Raw genomic sequence first — 14405 nt, 5'->3', positions numbered from 1 at the left:
TTGTGTTTTACTTTCCTGTTTCTACCGTCTCACATTTTCTGTATTTGACTTGTATATATTTGTAGTTTCCTACTCTGATTCCATACTTTTATATATTTGGATAATATATCAGAAAACGGGTTAATCTAACCTTTGTGTTTGTATTGATTAAATCCTTATTATATGACTATATTTAATTTTAGAAGCTCCTTACCAAAGAGAAGGGCTATGGAAAATGAATTTATATGATTTATACTTGTTCCTGCCCCATCCCCTACCTAATACTTGTGTACATGTGCACACAATCTATACACATACACTATTTTGTCACCAGAGTCAATTGATTCTTCCTTCCCCCCTCCGTTTATTCATTTCTTGCCTCTTAATTTATTTACCTTCAATTTCTTAAGCCAACAGATTCGCATTAGTTAATTGTGCCACCTTCAACAGCTAACCTGAAAAACAACCCTTTTGTATGGTACATAAAGGTTATTCCCTGCCATTCCTCCACTGATATCACATCTTCTGGTGCTCTACATGTAATACATAGCTTGTTTTAAGAGCAGACCCTGTGATGTTATACATATAATAACATTTTGTATGCTGTTCCTTCTACCTAGAGTAGCTTCTTTGTCCCCAACACATTTTTTATTCTTAAACTTAATTTTAATTTTTTTTACAGACAAGGTCTCACTCTGTCACCCAGGCTGGAGTACATTGGCACAATCATAGCACTGCAGCCTCATACCCCTAGACTCAAGTGATCCTCTTACCTCAGTCTCCCCAGTGGCTGGGACTAAGGGGCATGTCATGTCTGGCTAATTTTTAAATTTTTTTTTTAGAGAAAGGATCTCACTATGTTGCCCAGGCTGGTCTCCAACACCAGGCCTCAAACACTTCCTTCTGCCACAGCCTCTTGAGTAGCTGGGATTTTAGATGCAAGTTACTGTGTCCAGCTGTGGAGACTTTTTAAAAGGAAGGTTTCAGGCCAAGTGCAGTGGATTACACCTATAATCCTAGCACTTTAGGAGGCCAAAGCAGGGGGATTGCTTGAGGCCAGGAGTTTGAGATCAGCCTGGTCAACATAGCAAGACCCCATAGCTACAAAAAAATTGAAAAATTATCTGAGTGTGGTGGTGTGCACCTGTAGTCCTGACAGCTACTCGAAATGCTGAGGAGAGAGGATCACTTGAGCTCAGGAGTTTGAAGTTGAAGTGAGCTATGATCGTGCCACTGCACTCCAGTCTGGATGACATAGCGAGACCCTGTCTTTTAGAAATATTAACAAATTTTAAAAGTTTCAGGATTTTTTCCCTGCAGGTTTTCCAATCATTGAGTATTTGATTTTAGATACTTATAATTAAGTCTTTAAGGCAAGATTAAGCCAGAGGACCATACACAGATATTCGTAAAGAAATGCCTCTGTTCTGTTAGGAAAGAACAGTGTTTTCTTGATGTCTCCTTATTTGAAGTACTGTTGTTGCAGGCACTGACACTCCTTTCTTCTTGGAAGGTACTTAGACTCTACTTTACTACCAAAGCATTTTCTTGTTTCCACTTATGTTTTGGGGTAAGTATTGAATGGCAAGAAAATGACCAATAGTAATTTCAGTTTTTAATTATCAACAGGTAAAAGAACTTAAACATTCAAACAAACTGGAAATAACAGACATCAAACTGGAGACTGCAAGAGCTAAGAGTGAGCTAGAAAGAGAAAGGAATAAGATTCAAAGTGAACTGGATGGTAATATGTGATTTTCCTTGCTGCTGCTGCTGCTGCTGCTGCTGATTTTCAGATATGAACTCAAATTATTAAAGTAGTTGAACTTGAATTTTTATTTCCAAATTTTCAACTTAATTTAGTTTTAATTTTGGAGTACATATGAAATGTTTATTATATGTTGAGTGTTTTGTTCATTGTAAGATTTAATAACTTTAAAAAAATCAATCTTATGTTTTTATCATAGTTATTGGATACATAAATGAATTTTGTAAATGGGATGCCATACTTCCTGTTATAAATTTTAAATCGATTTATGGTGTAGTTATTGTCCCAGGACATTTTAAGTCTAGAGAATGTGAGGAAGATAACTGGGTTCCAGGCATAATTTTTTCAATTAAAAATTTTTTTTTATGTAGTCCCCAGGCCAGTTCATTGTAGCCTACTGCAGAGTAGGCCTATTTATTTATTTTTTATTTTTGAGACGGAGTCTCGCTCTGTCCCCCTGGCTGGAGTGCAGTGGCGTGATCTCGGCTCACTGCAAGCTCTGCCTCCCAGGTTCACGCCATTCTCCTGCCTCAGCCTCCCGAATAGCTGGGACTACAGGCGCCTGCCACCAGGCTGGCTTTTTTTTTTGTATTTTTAGTAGAGACAGCATTTCACCGTGTTAGGCAGGATGGTCTTGATCTTCTGACCTCGTGATCCGCCTGCCTCGGCCTCCCAAAGTACTGGGATTACAGGCATGAGCCACTGTGCCTGGCCGAGTAGGCTTATTTTTAAGTTCCAGTTTAATCTTAGAACATCCGTCTCATCAGATTTCCTCATTATTTATGTTGTTTCTAACTTGAAGTATTTAAATAAGCTTACCTTTGGCCTGTAGCTATCCTTGAGTTGATCTGTAGTTGAACTCATTTCAGACAGAGTTTATGATGAATGCCTTTCATATTTTGAAATGGGGTCTCACCATGTTGCCCAGGCTAGCCTTGAACTCCTGGGCTCAAATGATCCTCCTGCCTAAGCGTCCTCAGTAGCTGGGACTACAGGTGCTAACACCGTGTCTGGCTGCTATGAATTGTTTTTTTCCAATTATTAATTTCTATTTATTGACTCATGGATTTCCATAGAGTTAGGGAGTAAATTTTTTTAGGAACTTAAAGAATGCTGCATTTTGTTTTTACTTTGAGTTAGATGTGAATTTGCTTTAGTTATTCCATCTGCAAAGTATTTGCCATTTCATCACAAAGATTTCTGAATTCATTGTACAAACTTGAAAGTGTCCATGTTATTTGTACTTCTGCTAGAGATCTAGCAATTCTGCTAGAATCAGTAGGTTTTGAAGGGTTTTGTGATTTATTTCACTCTGCTATTGGCCAGCTTTGTCTATGATGCTGTCTTAGAGGCTTAGGTCGCAGAACCTCTTTAGAGGTGAAGTAAGTAAACCTCTGGTTATCATCCAGGTTGATCTCAACTCTCAGTGTTCGAATGAGTAAATGTATACAGCCTTTTATTAAAATTTTTATGTGTGTATGCACTAAATAAACAGTGACAGGAAAAATTGCTGTGAGTTTTAGCCTGTTTCATTCTTATTTTAAGAGTGTTTATTAATGATGTGAGTATTATTGAGAATAGACTTTCTACATTTTTTAGTTGTCTTACCAGCTTATGAATGCTTGCTGTTAAATGTGATTTTTCATCTTAATAACATTGAATATAGTACACTTTTCTCCTTAAAAAACACTAGGATTACAGTCAGACAATGAAATTCTCAAAGCAGCTGTTGAACACCACAAAGTGCTCTTAGTAGAAAAGGATCGTGAATTAATACGTAAAGTACAAGCTGCCAAAGAAGAAGGTTATCAAAAACTTGTGGTATTACAAGATGAAAAGTAAGTAGTTAATTACCTTAGTTTGACTTAAATATCCTTGCAAATGAAAACATTTTGCTGTCATATCATCTTTATTATAGTTCTCGTAACATAATTATGATCTCTTGTTTTAGGTTAGAACTCGAGAACAGATTAGCAGATTTGGAGAAAATGAAAGTGGAACATGATGTCTGGAGGCAATCTGAAAAGGATCAGTATGAAGAGAAATTGCGGGCTTCACAGATGGCAGAAGAGATCACCAGGAAGGAGCTTCAGAGTGTTAGGTTATATATACATATATATTTAAAGTTTTTCATGTTGAAATAAGGTCAGAGTTAACAAAATGATGTACAACTAGTACAAAGAATTCCCATGTGCCCTTCACCCTGATCTCCCAAATACAAATACCTATGTAACCATATTATAATAATCAAGATTAAGAAATTAACATGAATATAATCAGGAAATCAGGCATTACTATTATAAAATCTATTAACTGTACTCAGATTTTACCAGTTGTCCCACTGATGTCTTTTTTTTCTGGTCTAAAACCCAATTCAGGATCACATGTTGCATTTAGTTACTTTTAATCTGGAACGTATGAACACTTTGACAAACACTTGTCAGTATTTTATATATCCTCTCTCAGTTTGGTTTTGTATTGCATTTTTCATGGTTAAATTCAGGTTAGGCATTTTTAGCAAAACATCAAAGTCATGCGTCCTCAGCGAATCATATTAGGAGTTTCATGATTTGGCCCCTTAACTGGTGATTTTAACCTTGATCACTTGGTTAAGGTGTTATCTGCCATATTTTTCCCCTATAAAATTACTATTTTTTCCCTTTGTAGTATATAATCATCTTGTGGTTGCCCATATGATATTTCAAGTCTGTGTAAGTATTCTCATATTTTGCCTTTATATAATCTTCCATTAATTTTAGTATCCATTGATAATTCTTATCTGAAACAGTTATAACTCTAGCATTTGCCAAATGGTGATCTTTCCATTTCTATGATCCTTCCTCATTTATTAGTTGGAATTCTCCTGAAAGGAAGAGCTTTCCCTTCTCCTCTAAATATATTTATATCATTGTGGATTTATACATTCATATTTTTTCTATAGATTATAAGATTTTGGTTTTTTTTTGTTGTTGCTCAACTTTTCTCAGATTTGGCTATTGGAAGATCTTTCAAGTTGAATCCCATGTCCTTTTGACATAATCCCACCATTTATTGTGACTTTTTTCTGTCATTACAGGATGTTCTGTGACTCTCTTTCACTTTCCCTGCCCCAGCCCTGGAATTAAACATTTCTCTGAGGTGCTTTGATTCCTTTTTAGCTGGAGAATGGCATTTAGAAACCAAAATCTCAACTCTAGGTATGCTTATTGTACTAGAGAGTCATTGCTTCTAGGTCCTTCCAGTGACCTGAAAAGTACACATTTACATCTATTTCTTTATTTTTTCTCTATATTAATAATCTTGGGTTTACATTGATATTTCCAGTTCTGTTCCAGCACCATGGAGTTCATTCTGGCCTTCCTCTTTTCATACTTGCAATTCTTTTGACAGTGAGAAAACTGGCATTCATTATTCATACTGTATTTACTTATTTCCTCAGTCCTAAAATATAAAGTTGTTTTAGAATTGCTAACTCATCACTCAATGAAAAACAAACCTATTAACTTACATGTAATATTTGTGTATAGTTGTTTTTATCTTTAGCCTTAGAGTATATAGTCAAAATATTGTTTTCCAAAGTTGCTTAGGATTTTTCTCACCAAATTCTCCTTTAATGTGGTTTGTTATTCACTTATAAAGCAGGTTTATTCTTTCTATTCTATTCTGAGTCCATACCTCATCCTTGTTTATTTATTTATTAATATATTGGGCATTTGAAATGTCTGCATGGTTCTAAACGACAGAACTATAATACACCAAAAAAAAAAAAAAAACACTCCAAAAAGTGCCACTTCCCACATCTACTCTACCCTGTTCCCATTTCCCTCATCTTTTCTCATCTATCCTTCCCCTATGTGAGATTAATCTCATTAGTTTCTGGTTTAGACTTCCTACATTTTTTGTTTGTTTGTTTTTGTTCCTCACAAATATCAGATGTCATTGTATTTTTCCTTCTTTCTTATCAGTGTACTCTGGAAACTGCTTCAGATTAGTTCATAGAGATTAACCTCGTTCTTTTTTATGGCTGCATAGCACTCCACTATGTGTATCTATCAGTGTTTAGTGAAATAGTCTGCTATGTTTATTTAGTTTCCAATATTTTGTCTTTTTTTTTTTTTTTTTTTTTTTTGAAACTGAGTCTTGCTCTGTTGCCCAGGCTGGAGGGCAGTGGGGCGATCTTGGCTCACTGCAGCCTCTGCCTCTGCCTCTGGGATTCAAGCGATTCTCCTGCCTCCTGAGTAGCTGAGATTACAGGTGTATGTCACCACAACTGGCTAAATTTTGTATTTTTAATATAGGTGGGGTTTCACCATGTTGGCCAGGCTGCTCTCAAACTTCAGGCTTCAGGTGATCTGCCCACCTCAGCCTCCAAAAGTACTGGGATTATAGGTGTTGAGCCACTGCATCTGGCCTCCAGTATTTTGTGATTACAACTAATGATGCAGTCAGTAATGTTGTACATGTAAATATTTTCATTTTCTGGAGGTGTATCTTCAGGGTGAATTCCTGAAGTAAATAGGTGGGTCAAAAGGTAAATCATACGTAGTTTTGTTAGATATTGCCAAATTTCCATCCGAGAGAATTATATCACTTTGCATCTTAGTGTAGTTTAATTTGCATTTCTCATATTATAAATGAGATTGAACAATGTTTCATGTGTTTAAGGGCCATTTTTATATCATTTTTGTATGTATTGTTTGTTCCTGTCTTTCCCTATTGTACTTGTTTTTTTTTGGCCTTTTTTCCCTTGCTTAAAAATTTTTTTTAATTTACCTTACTTTTTAAGAGTTCTTTATATATTAGGATTATGCTGCAGATATTTTCTGCCAGTGTGTGTCAGCAGTCTTTTGATTTTGCTTCCGTTAGTTTTTTGCCATGCAAAAATTTTTATTATGTAATCAGATTTAATCTGTTATTGCCTCTGGGTATTAAGTCAGAGTTAGTAGTCTCTCCCTGAACTGAGGTTAAAGAGGAATTCTTTTTGCTTGTATGGTTTCATTTTCTTACATTTAGTTCTCTGATCTGTTTGAAGTGTATTCTTTTGTATGCTGTGAGATATGGATTTAATTAGTTTTTTCTAAATGGCTAATTGATTGTCCCACACACTTTTATTAAAAACCTATCTTTGCCCCAGTGATTCATGATGATGCTTTTATTGTATTTTAAATTTCCATATATACTTGGGTATATTTCTGGACTTTCTGTTCTTTTTCACTCATCTGGTTGTCTGTTCGTGTGCCATTTTACAATTTTTAAAAAAAATTTGTTTTAATTTTTAAATTAAAAATTTAAAACAAAGAGACAGAGTCTTTCTTTGTTGCCCAGGCTGGAGTACATGATCATGGCTCACTGTAACACTGAACTCCTGAGCTCAAGTGATCCTCCTGCCTCAGCCTCCCAAGTAGTTGAGACTTTAGGCGCCTGTACCATTATTATGATACTTTAATTATAGAGGCTTTATAGTATGCTTTAATATCTGGTTGTGGTACTCGGTCCTTGTAGTTTTTCTCTCAGTATTTTCCTAGCTGTAATTATATGTTTGTTTTTTCATATCAACTTGAATATTAATGTCTAGCTCCATTAAAAAGTTTGTTTGCAGTTTTATTGGGATTTCATTAATTTTTTTTCCAATATTTGAAAATTGATAAAATACATATAAAAATAAAATCTACCATCTTAACTATTTTAAAGCATACAATTCAGTGGTATTGAATACATTCACATTGTGGAACCATCATTACCATCCATCTCCAGAGTTCTTTTTACCTTGTAAAACAAACTGTACCCATTAAACAATAACTCTCCATTAGCCCATCCTCCCAAACGCTGGTAATCACCATTTCACTTTCTGTCTACTCTACATACCTTTGTAAGTGGAATCCAACAGTATTTGTCTTTTTTTTTTTTTTTGACTGACTTATTTTACTCAGCATGATGTCTTTTTTTTTTTTTTTGACTGGTTTATTTTACTTAGCATGATGTCATTACTTTTTTTTTTTTTTTTTTGAGACAGCATCTTACTCTGTTGCCCAGGCTGGAGTGTAGTGGCGTGATCTCAGCTCACTGCCACCTCTGTCTCCCAGGTTCAAGCCATTCTCCTGCCTTAGTCTCCCAAGTAGCTGGGATTAAAGGCACCTGCTACCATACCTGGCTAATTTTTGTATTTTTAGTAGAGATGCCGTTTCACCATGTTGGCCAGGCTGGTCTCGAACTCATGACCTCAGGTGATCTGCCCACCTCAGCCTTCCAAAGTGCTGAGATTACAGGCGTGAGCCACCGCACCTGGCCTAATGTTCATTACTTTCTAAGGCTTAATAATATTTCAGTTCTACATATATACTATATTTATTGATTTGTTTACGGACACCCGGACTTCTTCCACATTTTAGCTATCAATAATGCCGTTATGAACATGTGTGTACAAACATCTCCTTATGACCTTGGTTTCAGTTATTTTGGGTATATATCCAGAAGAGGAATTACTGGATTATATTGTAATTATGTTTTTAATTTTTTGAGGAACTGCCATTCTATTTTCTTCAGTGGCTGCACCATTTTAAATTCCCACCAAAAATGCAGAAGATTTCTAATTTCTCCATGTCTTCACCAGCACTTATTTCATGTTTTTAAAAAACTTAATTGCCGGGCGCGGTGGCTCATGCCTGTAATCCCAGCACTTTGGGAGGCCGAGGCGAGCGGATCACAAGGTCAGGAGATCGAGACCATCCTGGCTAACACGGTGAAACCCTGTCTCTACTAAAAATACAAAAAATTAGCCGGACGTGGTGGCGGGCGCCTGTAGTCCCAGCTACTTGGGAGGCTGAGGCAGGAGAATGGCGTGAACTCGGGAGGCGGAGCTTGCAGTGAGCCAAGATTGTGCCACTGCACTCCAGCCTGGGCTACAGAGTAAGACTCCATCTCAAAAAAAAAAAAACTTAATTGACACACAATTGTACATATTTACAAGGTACGGTGTGATATTTTGATTCACGTATACAATGTGTAATGATCAAATCAGAGTAATTAGCATATCCAATCACCTCAAACATTTAATGCATTCTTTCATTTGGGAGCATTCAAAATCGTCTCTTCTAGCTCAAATATACAATAAATTAGTGCTAACTATAGTCAGTCTGTAGTGCTGTAGAACACCGGAAATTATTCTCCCTATCCAATAGTAATTTTGTATTTGTTAACCAACCTCTGTCTTCCCTCCTCACCACCCTTCCAGCCTCTAGTAACCACTATTCTACTCTCTAGTTCCATGAAATAAACTTTTTAGCTTACACACATGAGTGAGAACATGCATCATATATCTTTGTGTGCCTGACTTATTTAATTAACAATTGTCCTCCATACTTGTCCATGTTGCCATGAATGACAGGATTTCATCCTTTTTTATGGCTGAATAGTATTCCATTGTTTATATATGCCACATTTTCTTTATCCATCCATCTGTTGATGGGCACGTAGGTTGATTCCATATCTTGGTTACTGTGAATAGTTCTACAGCAAATATAGGATTGCAAATATCACTTTGACATAGTAATTTCCTTTGCTTTGGGTATATACCCAGTTGTGGAATTTCTGGGTCCTGCGGTAGTTCTGTTTCAGTTTTTTTTGAGACAGGGTCTCACTCTGTCACCCAGGCTGGAGTGCTGTGGTATGATCTCAGCTCACTGTAACCTCTGCCTCCCAAGTTCAAGTGATTCTCTTGCCTCAGCCTCCCGAGCAGCTGGGATTATAGGTGTGTGCCACCATGCCTGGCTAATTGATTGATTGATTGATTGATTGATTGTTATTTTTGGTAGAGACGGGGTTTCACTGTGTTGGCCAGGCTGGTCTCCAACTCGTGACCTCAAGTGATCCACCTGCCTTGGCCTCCCAAAGTGCTGAGATTACAAGTGTGAGCCACCGCACTTGGCCTGTTGTTAGTTTTTTTGTAGAGCTTCCATACTGTTTTTCTTAATGGCTATACTAATTTACATCCCCACTAACAGTGTGTTAGAGTCTGTTTTCTCCTCATTCTTGACAATATTTGTCTTTTTGACAGTAGGCATTCTAGCTGGTGAGATGAAATCTCATTGTGGTTTGATTTGTATTTCCCTGATGAATAGTTATGTTGAACAGTTTTTCATAAATGATCCATTCAGATTATTTGCCCATTTTTAAATGGAATTACTTGGGGCTTTTTGCCGTTGTTTGAGTTTCTTGTTTATTCTAAATTTTAATCCCTTGTCAGACAAATAGTTTGCAGGTGGGCCAGGTGTGATGGCTCACACCTGTAATCCCAGCACTTTGAGAGGCCAAGGTGGGCAGATCACCTGAGGTCAGGAGTACAAGACCAGCCTGACCAACATGGTGAAACCCCACCTCTACTAAAAATACAAAATTAGCTGGGCCTGGTGGTGTGTGCCAGTAATCCCAGCTACACGGGAGGCTGAGGCAGGAGAATTGCTTGAACCCAGGAGGCGGAGGTTGTGGTGAGCCGAGACCATGCCATTGCACCCCAGCCTGGGCAAAAAAAGCGAAACTCTGTCTCAAAAAAAAAAAAAAATTAGTTTGCAGGTATTAATATTTTCTCCATTGTATAGGTTGTCTCTTTACTCTGTTGATTGTTTCCTTTGTTGTGCAGAAACTTGGTTTGATACGATCTCATTTATCTATGTTTGCTTTTGTTGCCTGTGTTTTCTGTTGTTATAGTTGTTTAATTTATTTTGTTTTTGTATTTATATAAGGAATGGGATTTTGCTGTGTTGCCCAGGCTGGATTGCAGTGGGTATTCACAGGTGCAATGCTACTATTGTTCAGCATAGAGTTTTGACCCACTCTATTTCTGACCTGGGTCAGGTCACCCCTCCTTAGGCATTCTGGTGGTCCTCTACTCCTGGGAGGTCATTATCCTGATGCGAAACTTCATGTGAATGCCCGATTGGAATAGCACACTACAGCACCTACAGCACAAAATTTCTGGACTCAGGTGATCCTCTTGCCTCAGCTTGCCAAGTAGCTGGGACTATAGCCACATGCCGCCATGCCCAACTTGTTGCCTGTGTTATTGAGGTCTCACCTGTAAAATCTTCCCCTAGGGCAATGTCCTGAAGTCTTTTCCTTGTGTTTTCTTGTAGTAGTTTCATAGTTTAGGGTCTCATACTTAAGTCTTTGATTTTTATATATGATGAAAGATGGACCTAGTTTTATTCTTCTGCATTTGGATATGCAGTTTTCCCAGAATCATTTATTGAAGAGGCTGTCCTTTCCCCAACGTATTTTCTTTGTGCTTTTGTTGAAAATCAGTTATCTGTAAATATGTGGAATTATTTTTGACTTCTCTATTCTGTTTCGTTGGTGAGTGTATCTGTTTTTATGCCAGTACTATGGTGTTTTGGTTACTATAGCTTTGTAGCGTATTTTGAAGTCAGATAGTGTGATAGATATCTCCAGCTTTGTTCTTTTTACAGAGGATTGCTTTGACTCTTTGGAGTCTTGTGACTCCATGCAAATTTTAAGATTTTTTTTTTAATTTCTGTGAAGAAATTCATTGGTAATATGGTAGAAATTGCATTGACTGTAGATCACTTTTGGTAGTATAGTCATGTTAACAATATTAATCTCCCAATCCATGAGCATGAGATTTCTTTTCATTTTTTGGTGTCTTCAATTTCTTTAACCAGTATTTTATGGTTTTCCTTTTAGAGATCTTTTACCTCCTTGGCTAAATTTATTCACAGGTATTTTAATTTTTATAATTATAATAAAGAAGATTTCTTTCTTTTCCAGTTAGTTTAAGTATGTTAGAAATGCTACTGATTTTTTGTATATTGAGTTTTTTTATCCTGAAACTTTAATGAATTACAAGTTCTAAGAGCTTTTTGGTGGAATCTTTAGGTTTTTCTATATATAAGATAATGTCATCTGCAAGTGGACAGTTTTGACTTCCTCCTTTTTTGTTTTGAAGCCATTTATTTCTCTCTCATGCCTAATTTTTTTGGCTGAGATTTCCAGTGCTGTGTTGAATAAGATTGATGAGGGTGAACATCCTTGTATTGTTCCAGTTCTTAGAGGAAAAGCTTTCAATGTTTTTGTGTTCAGTATGATATTAGTTGTGGTTTTGTCATATATGGTATTCATTGTATTGAGGTATGTTTCTTTTATACCTAATTTTTTTTAAAGTTTCTGTCATGAAGGAAAGCTGAATTTTTATCAGACGCTTTTTCTGCATGTATTGAAATTATCATTTTTTCTTTATTCAGTTGATACGATGTATCACATTTATTGATTTGCATATATTGAACCATCCTTGCATACCTGTGATAAATCCAACTTGATCATGGTGAATAATCTTTTTAACATGTTGCTGGATTTAGTTTGCTAGTGTTTTGTTGAGATTTTTTGCATCTGTATTTATTAGGGATACTGGCCATAGTGCTCTTTTTTTTGTTGTGTCCCTGTCTGGTTTTGGTGTCAGGGTAATGCTGGCCTCGTAGAATGAGTTTGGAAGAATTCTCTCCCTTTCAATTTTTTGGAATAGTTTGAGAAGAATTAGTATTAGTTCTTTTTTAAAGTTTGGTAGAATTAAGTAGTGAAGCCATCTGGTCCTGGGCTTTTTTTCTTGGGAGACTTTTTATTGATGATGCAGTTTTGTTACTCATTATTGATCTGTTCAGGTTTTGTATTTCCTTCTGTCTGGTTCAATCTTGATAGGTTTTGTGTGTTTATCAATTTATCCATTTTCTCTAGGTTTTCCAATTTGTTGTCCTACAGTTGCTCATAATAGTCTCTAATGATCTTTAGTATTTCTGTGGCATCAGCTGTAATGTCAGCTTTTTCATTTTTGATTTTATTTATTTAGGTCTTCTCACTTTTAGTTAGTCTAGCTAATGTTTTGTCAATTTTGTTTTTTCAAAAAACCAACATTTTGTTTTGTTGATATTTTATAGTTTTTTTAGTCTCCTTTTTGCCGAGACCAGCTCAGTCGGGGAGACCCTAACCCAGTGGCGCTAGAGGAATTAAAGACACACACACAGAAATATAGAAGTGTGAAGTGGGAAATCAGGGGTCTCACAGCCTTCAGGCTGAGAGCCCTGAACAGAGATTTACCCACATATTTATTAACAGCAAAGCAGTCATTAGCATTGTTTCTATAGATACTAAATTAACTAAAAGTATCCCTTAAGGGAAACAAAGGGATGGGCCGAATTAATTGCATCAGGAACACACCCTTAAGACACAGATGCTCAGGCTTTTGTTTGTGGCTTAAGAATGCCTTTAAGCAGTCTTCTGCCCTGGGCAGGCCAGGTGTTCCTTGCCCTCATTCCCATAAACCTACAATGTTCCAGCTTGGACTTTATATGGCCATTATGAACATGTTACATTGCTGCAGAGATTTTATTTATGGCCAATTTTGGGGCCAGTTTATGGCCAGACTTTGGGGGGCTTGCTCCCAACATGTCTCCCTTGTTAGATTTGCAAAGATATAAAAGCAAGGGTAGCTTTGTCATGGTGAGCTACTTCTTGCAGGAATCAGGCCAGTTTTTTGTAATTATAGCAGGAGAAGGCAATCCTGGCTGTAATGCTCCCATAGGTTGTATAATTGAATTGATGGCTCTTAAGTCAGTTAACATTTTCCATTTTCCTGATTTTTTCTTAATTATCAGAAATTCTTAACTGGAGAATTCCAAGGAGAAAATGTTGGAGCTACGTGCCCATTTTCTGATTGTTCAGCAACTAATTTCTCTAAAGCCTCCAGTTTCTCTTTATTTAGTGGCCATCGTTCTATCCAAATTGGCTTATCTGTTAACCATTTTAAGGGTATAGGTTCTGGAGGCTTAACAGTGGCTGCCATCAAAAATTTTTTCCTAATCTTTGGTTGGAACTTTGTTTTTCCACTTGAAGTGGTTCTTTCAAACCTTGCAATTTTTTTTTTCTAGTCTCATACCGGGGACATACCTCATTTCATGCATTGTATGTTGACTTTGAGGGCTATATAATTGTTCTGGAATTAGAACTTGTGCTCCCCATTGTTGTAATAAATCTCTTCCCCATCAGTTTATAGGTACAGAAGTTATAATTGGTTGAATAGTCTCAGGTTGTCCATCAGGCCCCTCACAATGCAAAATATAACTACTTTGATATACTTCAGCGGCTTTACCAACTTCAACTATGTTAAATTGAGCAGGTTGAATTGACCACGTGGTTGGTCAGTGCTATAGAGAAATAATTGAAATGTCCGCTCCTATATCTACCAAACCTTTAAATTTCTTTCCTTCAATAGTTATTTCACAGGTAGAACATGTATCAGTAATTTGATTTACCCAGATAAGCTGCTTTTCCTTGTTTGTTTGTGCTTCCAAATCCTCCTGTTTGTTTAATTTCACTTTTTCCCATTCCCACATAACGGCACAATCAGGAGCTGTGCTATGCACTGTCCTGGCTCTGCTTTCCAGGGAACAGAAGTAGATATAACAATTTGAATTTCCCCATTATAATCTAGATCAATGACTCCTGTATGTATTTGTATGCCTTTTAAACTTACACTAGACCTTCCTAAAAGTAATCCTATAGTCCCTGCTGGCAAGGTCCACAGACTCCTGTTGGGACCTTTTGCAGGGGTTCCCCAGGCAGAAGGCTCACAGCTTTTGTGCAGCATAAATCTACT

General features: G+C 36.8%; 1 protein-coding gene across 5 annotated transcripts in view; it reads left to right on the top strand.

Annotated features, from left to right (window-relative positions):
- The window catches only part of CEP83 (centrosomal protein 83), a 137048-nt gene that overhangs the window by 83220 nt on the left and 39423 nt on the right, over positions 1-14405 (top strand). For 4 of the 5 annotated variants that reach the window (XM_058425300.1, XM_032170911.2, XM_032170914.2 and 1 more), the window contains exons 8-10: positions 1609-1723; positions 3441-3585; positions 3699-3848. In XM_058425300.1, coding sequence (XP_058281283.1) covers positions 1609-1723; positions 3441-3585; positions 3699-3848 — 410 coding nt within the window. Of the gene's footprint in view, positions 1-1608; positions 1735-3440; positions 3586-3698; positions 3849-14405 lie in introns of those variants that run through there. The other variant, XM_032762222.2, reaches the window with a different exon arrangement.

The sequence above is a fragment of the Hylobates moloch genome, unplaced genomic scaffold (genome assembly GCF_009828535.3).
Source record: "Hylobates moloch isolate HMO894 unplaced genomic scaffold, HMol_V3 SCAFFOLD_12, whole genome shotgun sequence".
Taxonomy (NCBI): Eukaryota; Metazoa; Chordata; class Mammalia; order Primates; family Hylobatidae; genus Hylobates; species Hylobates moloch.
Note: the sequence above shows the minus strand (reverse complement) of the source record. Positions and strands in the feature narration are given on the sequence as shown.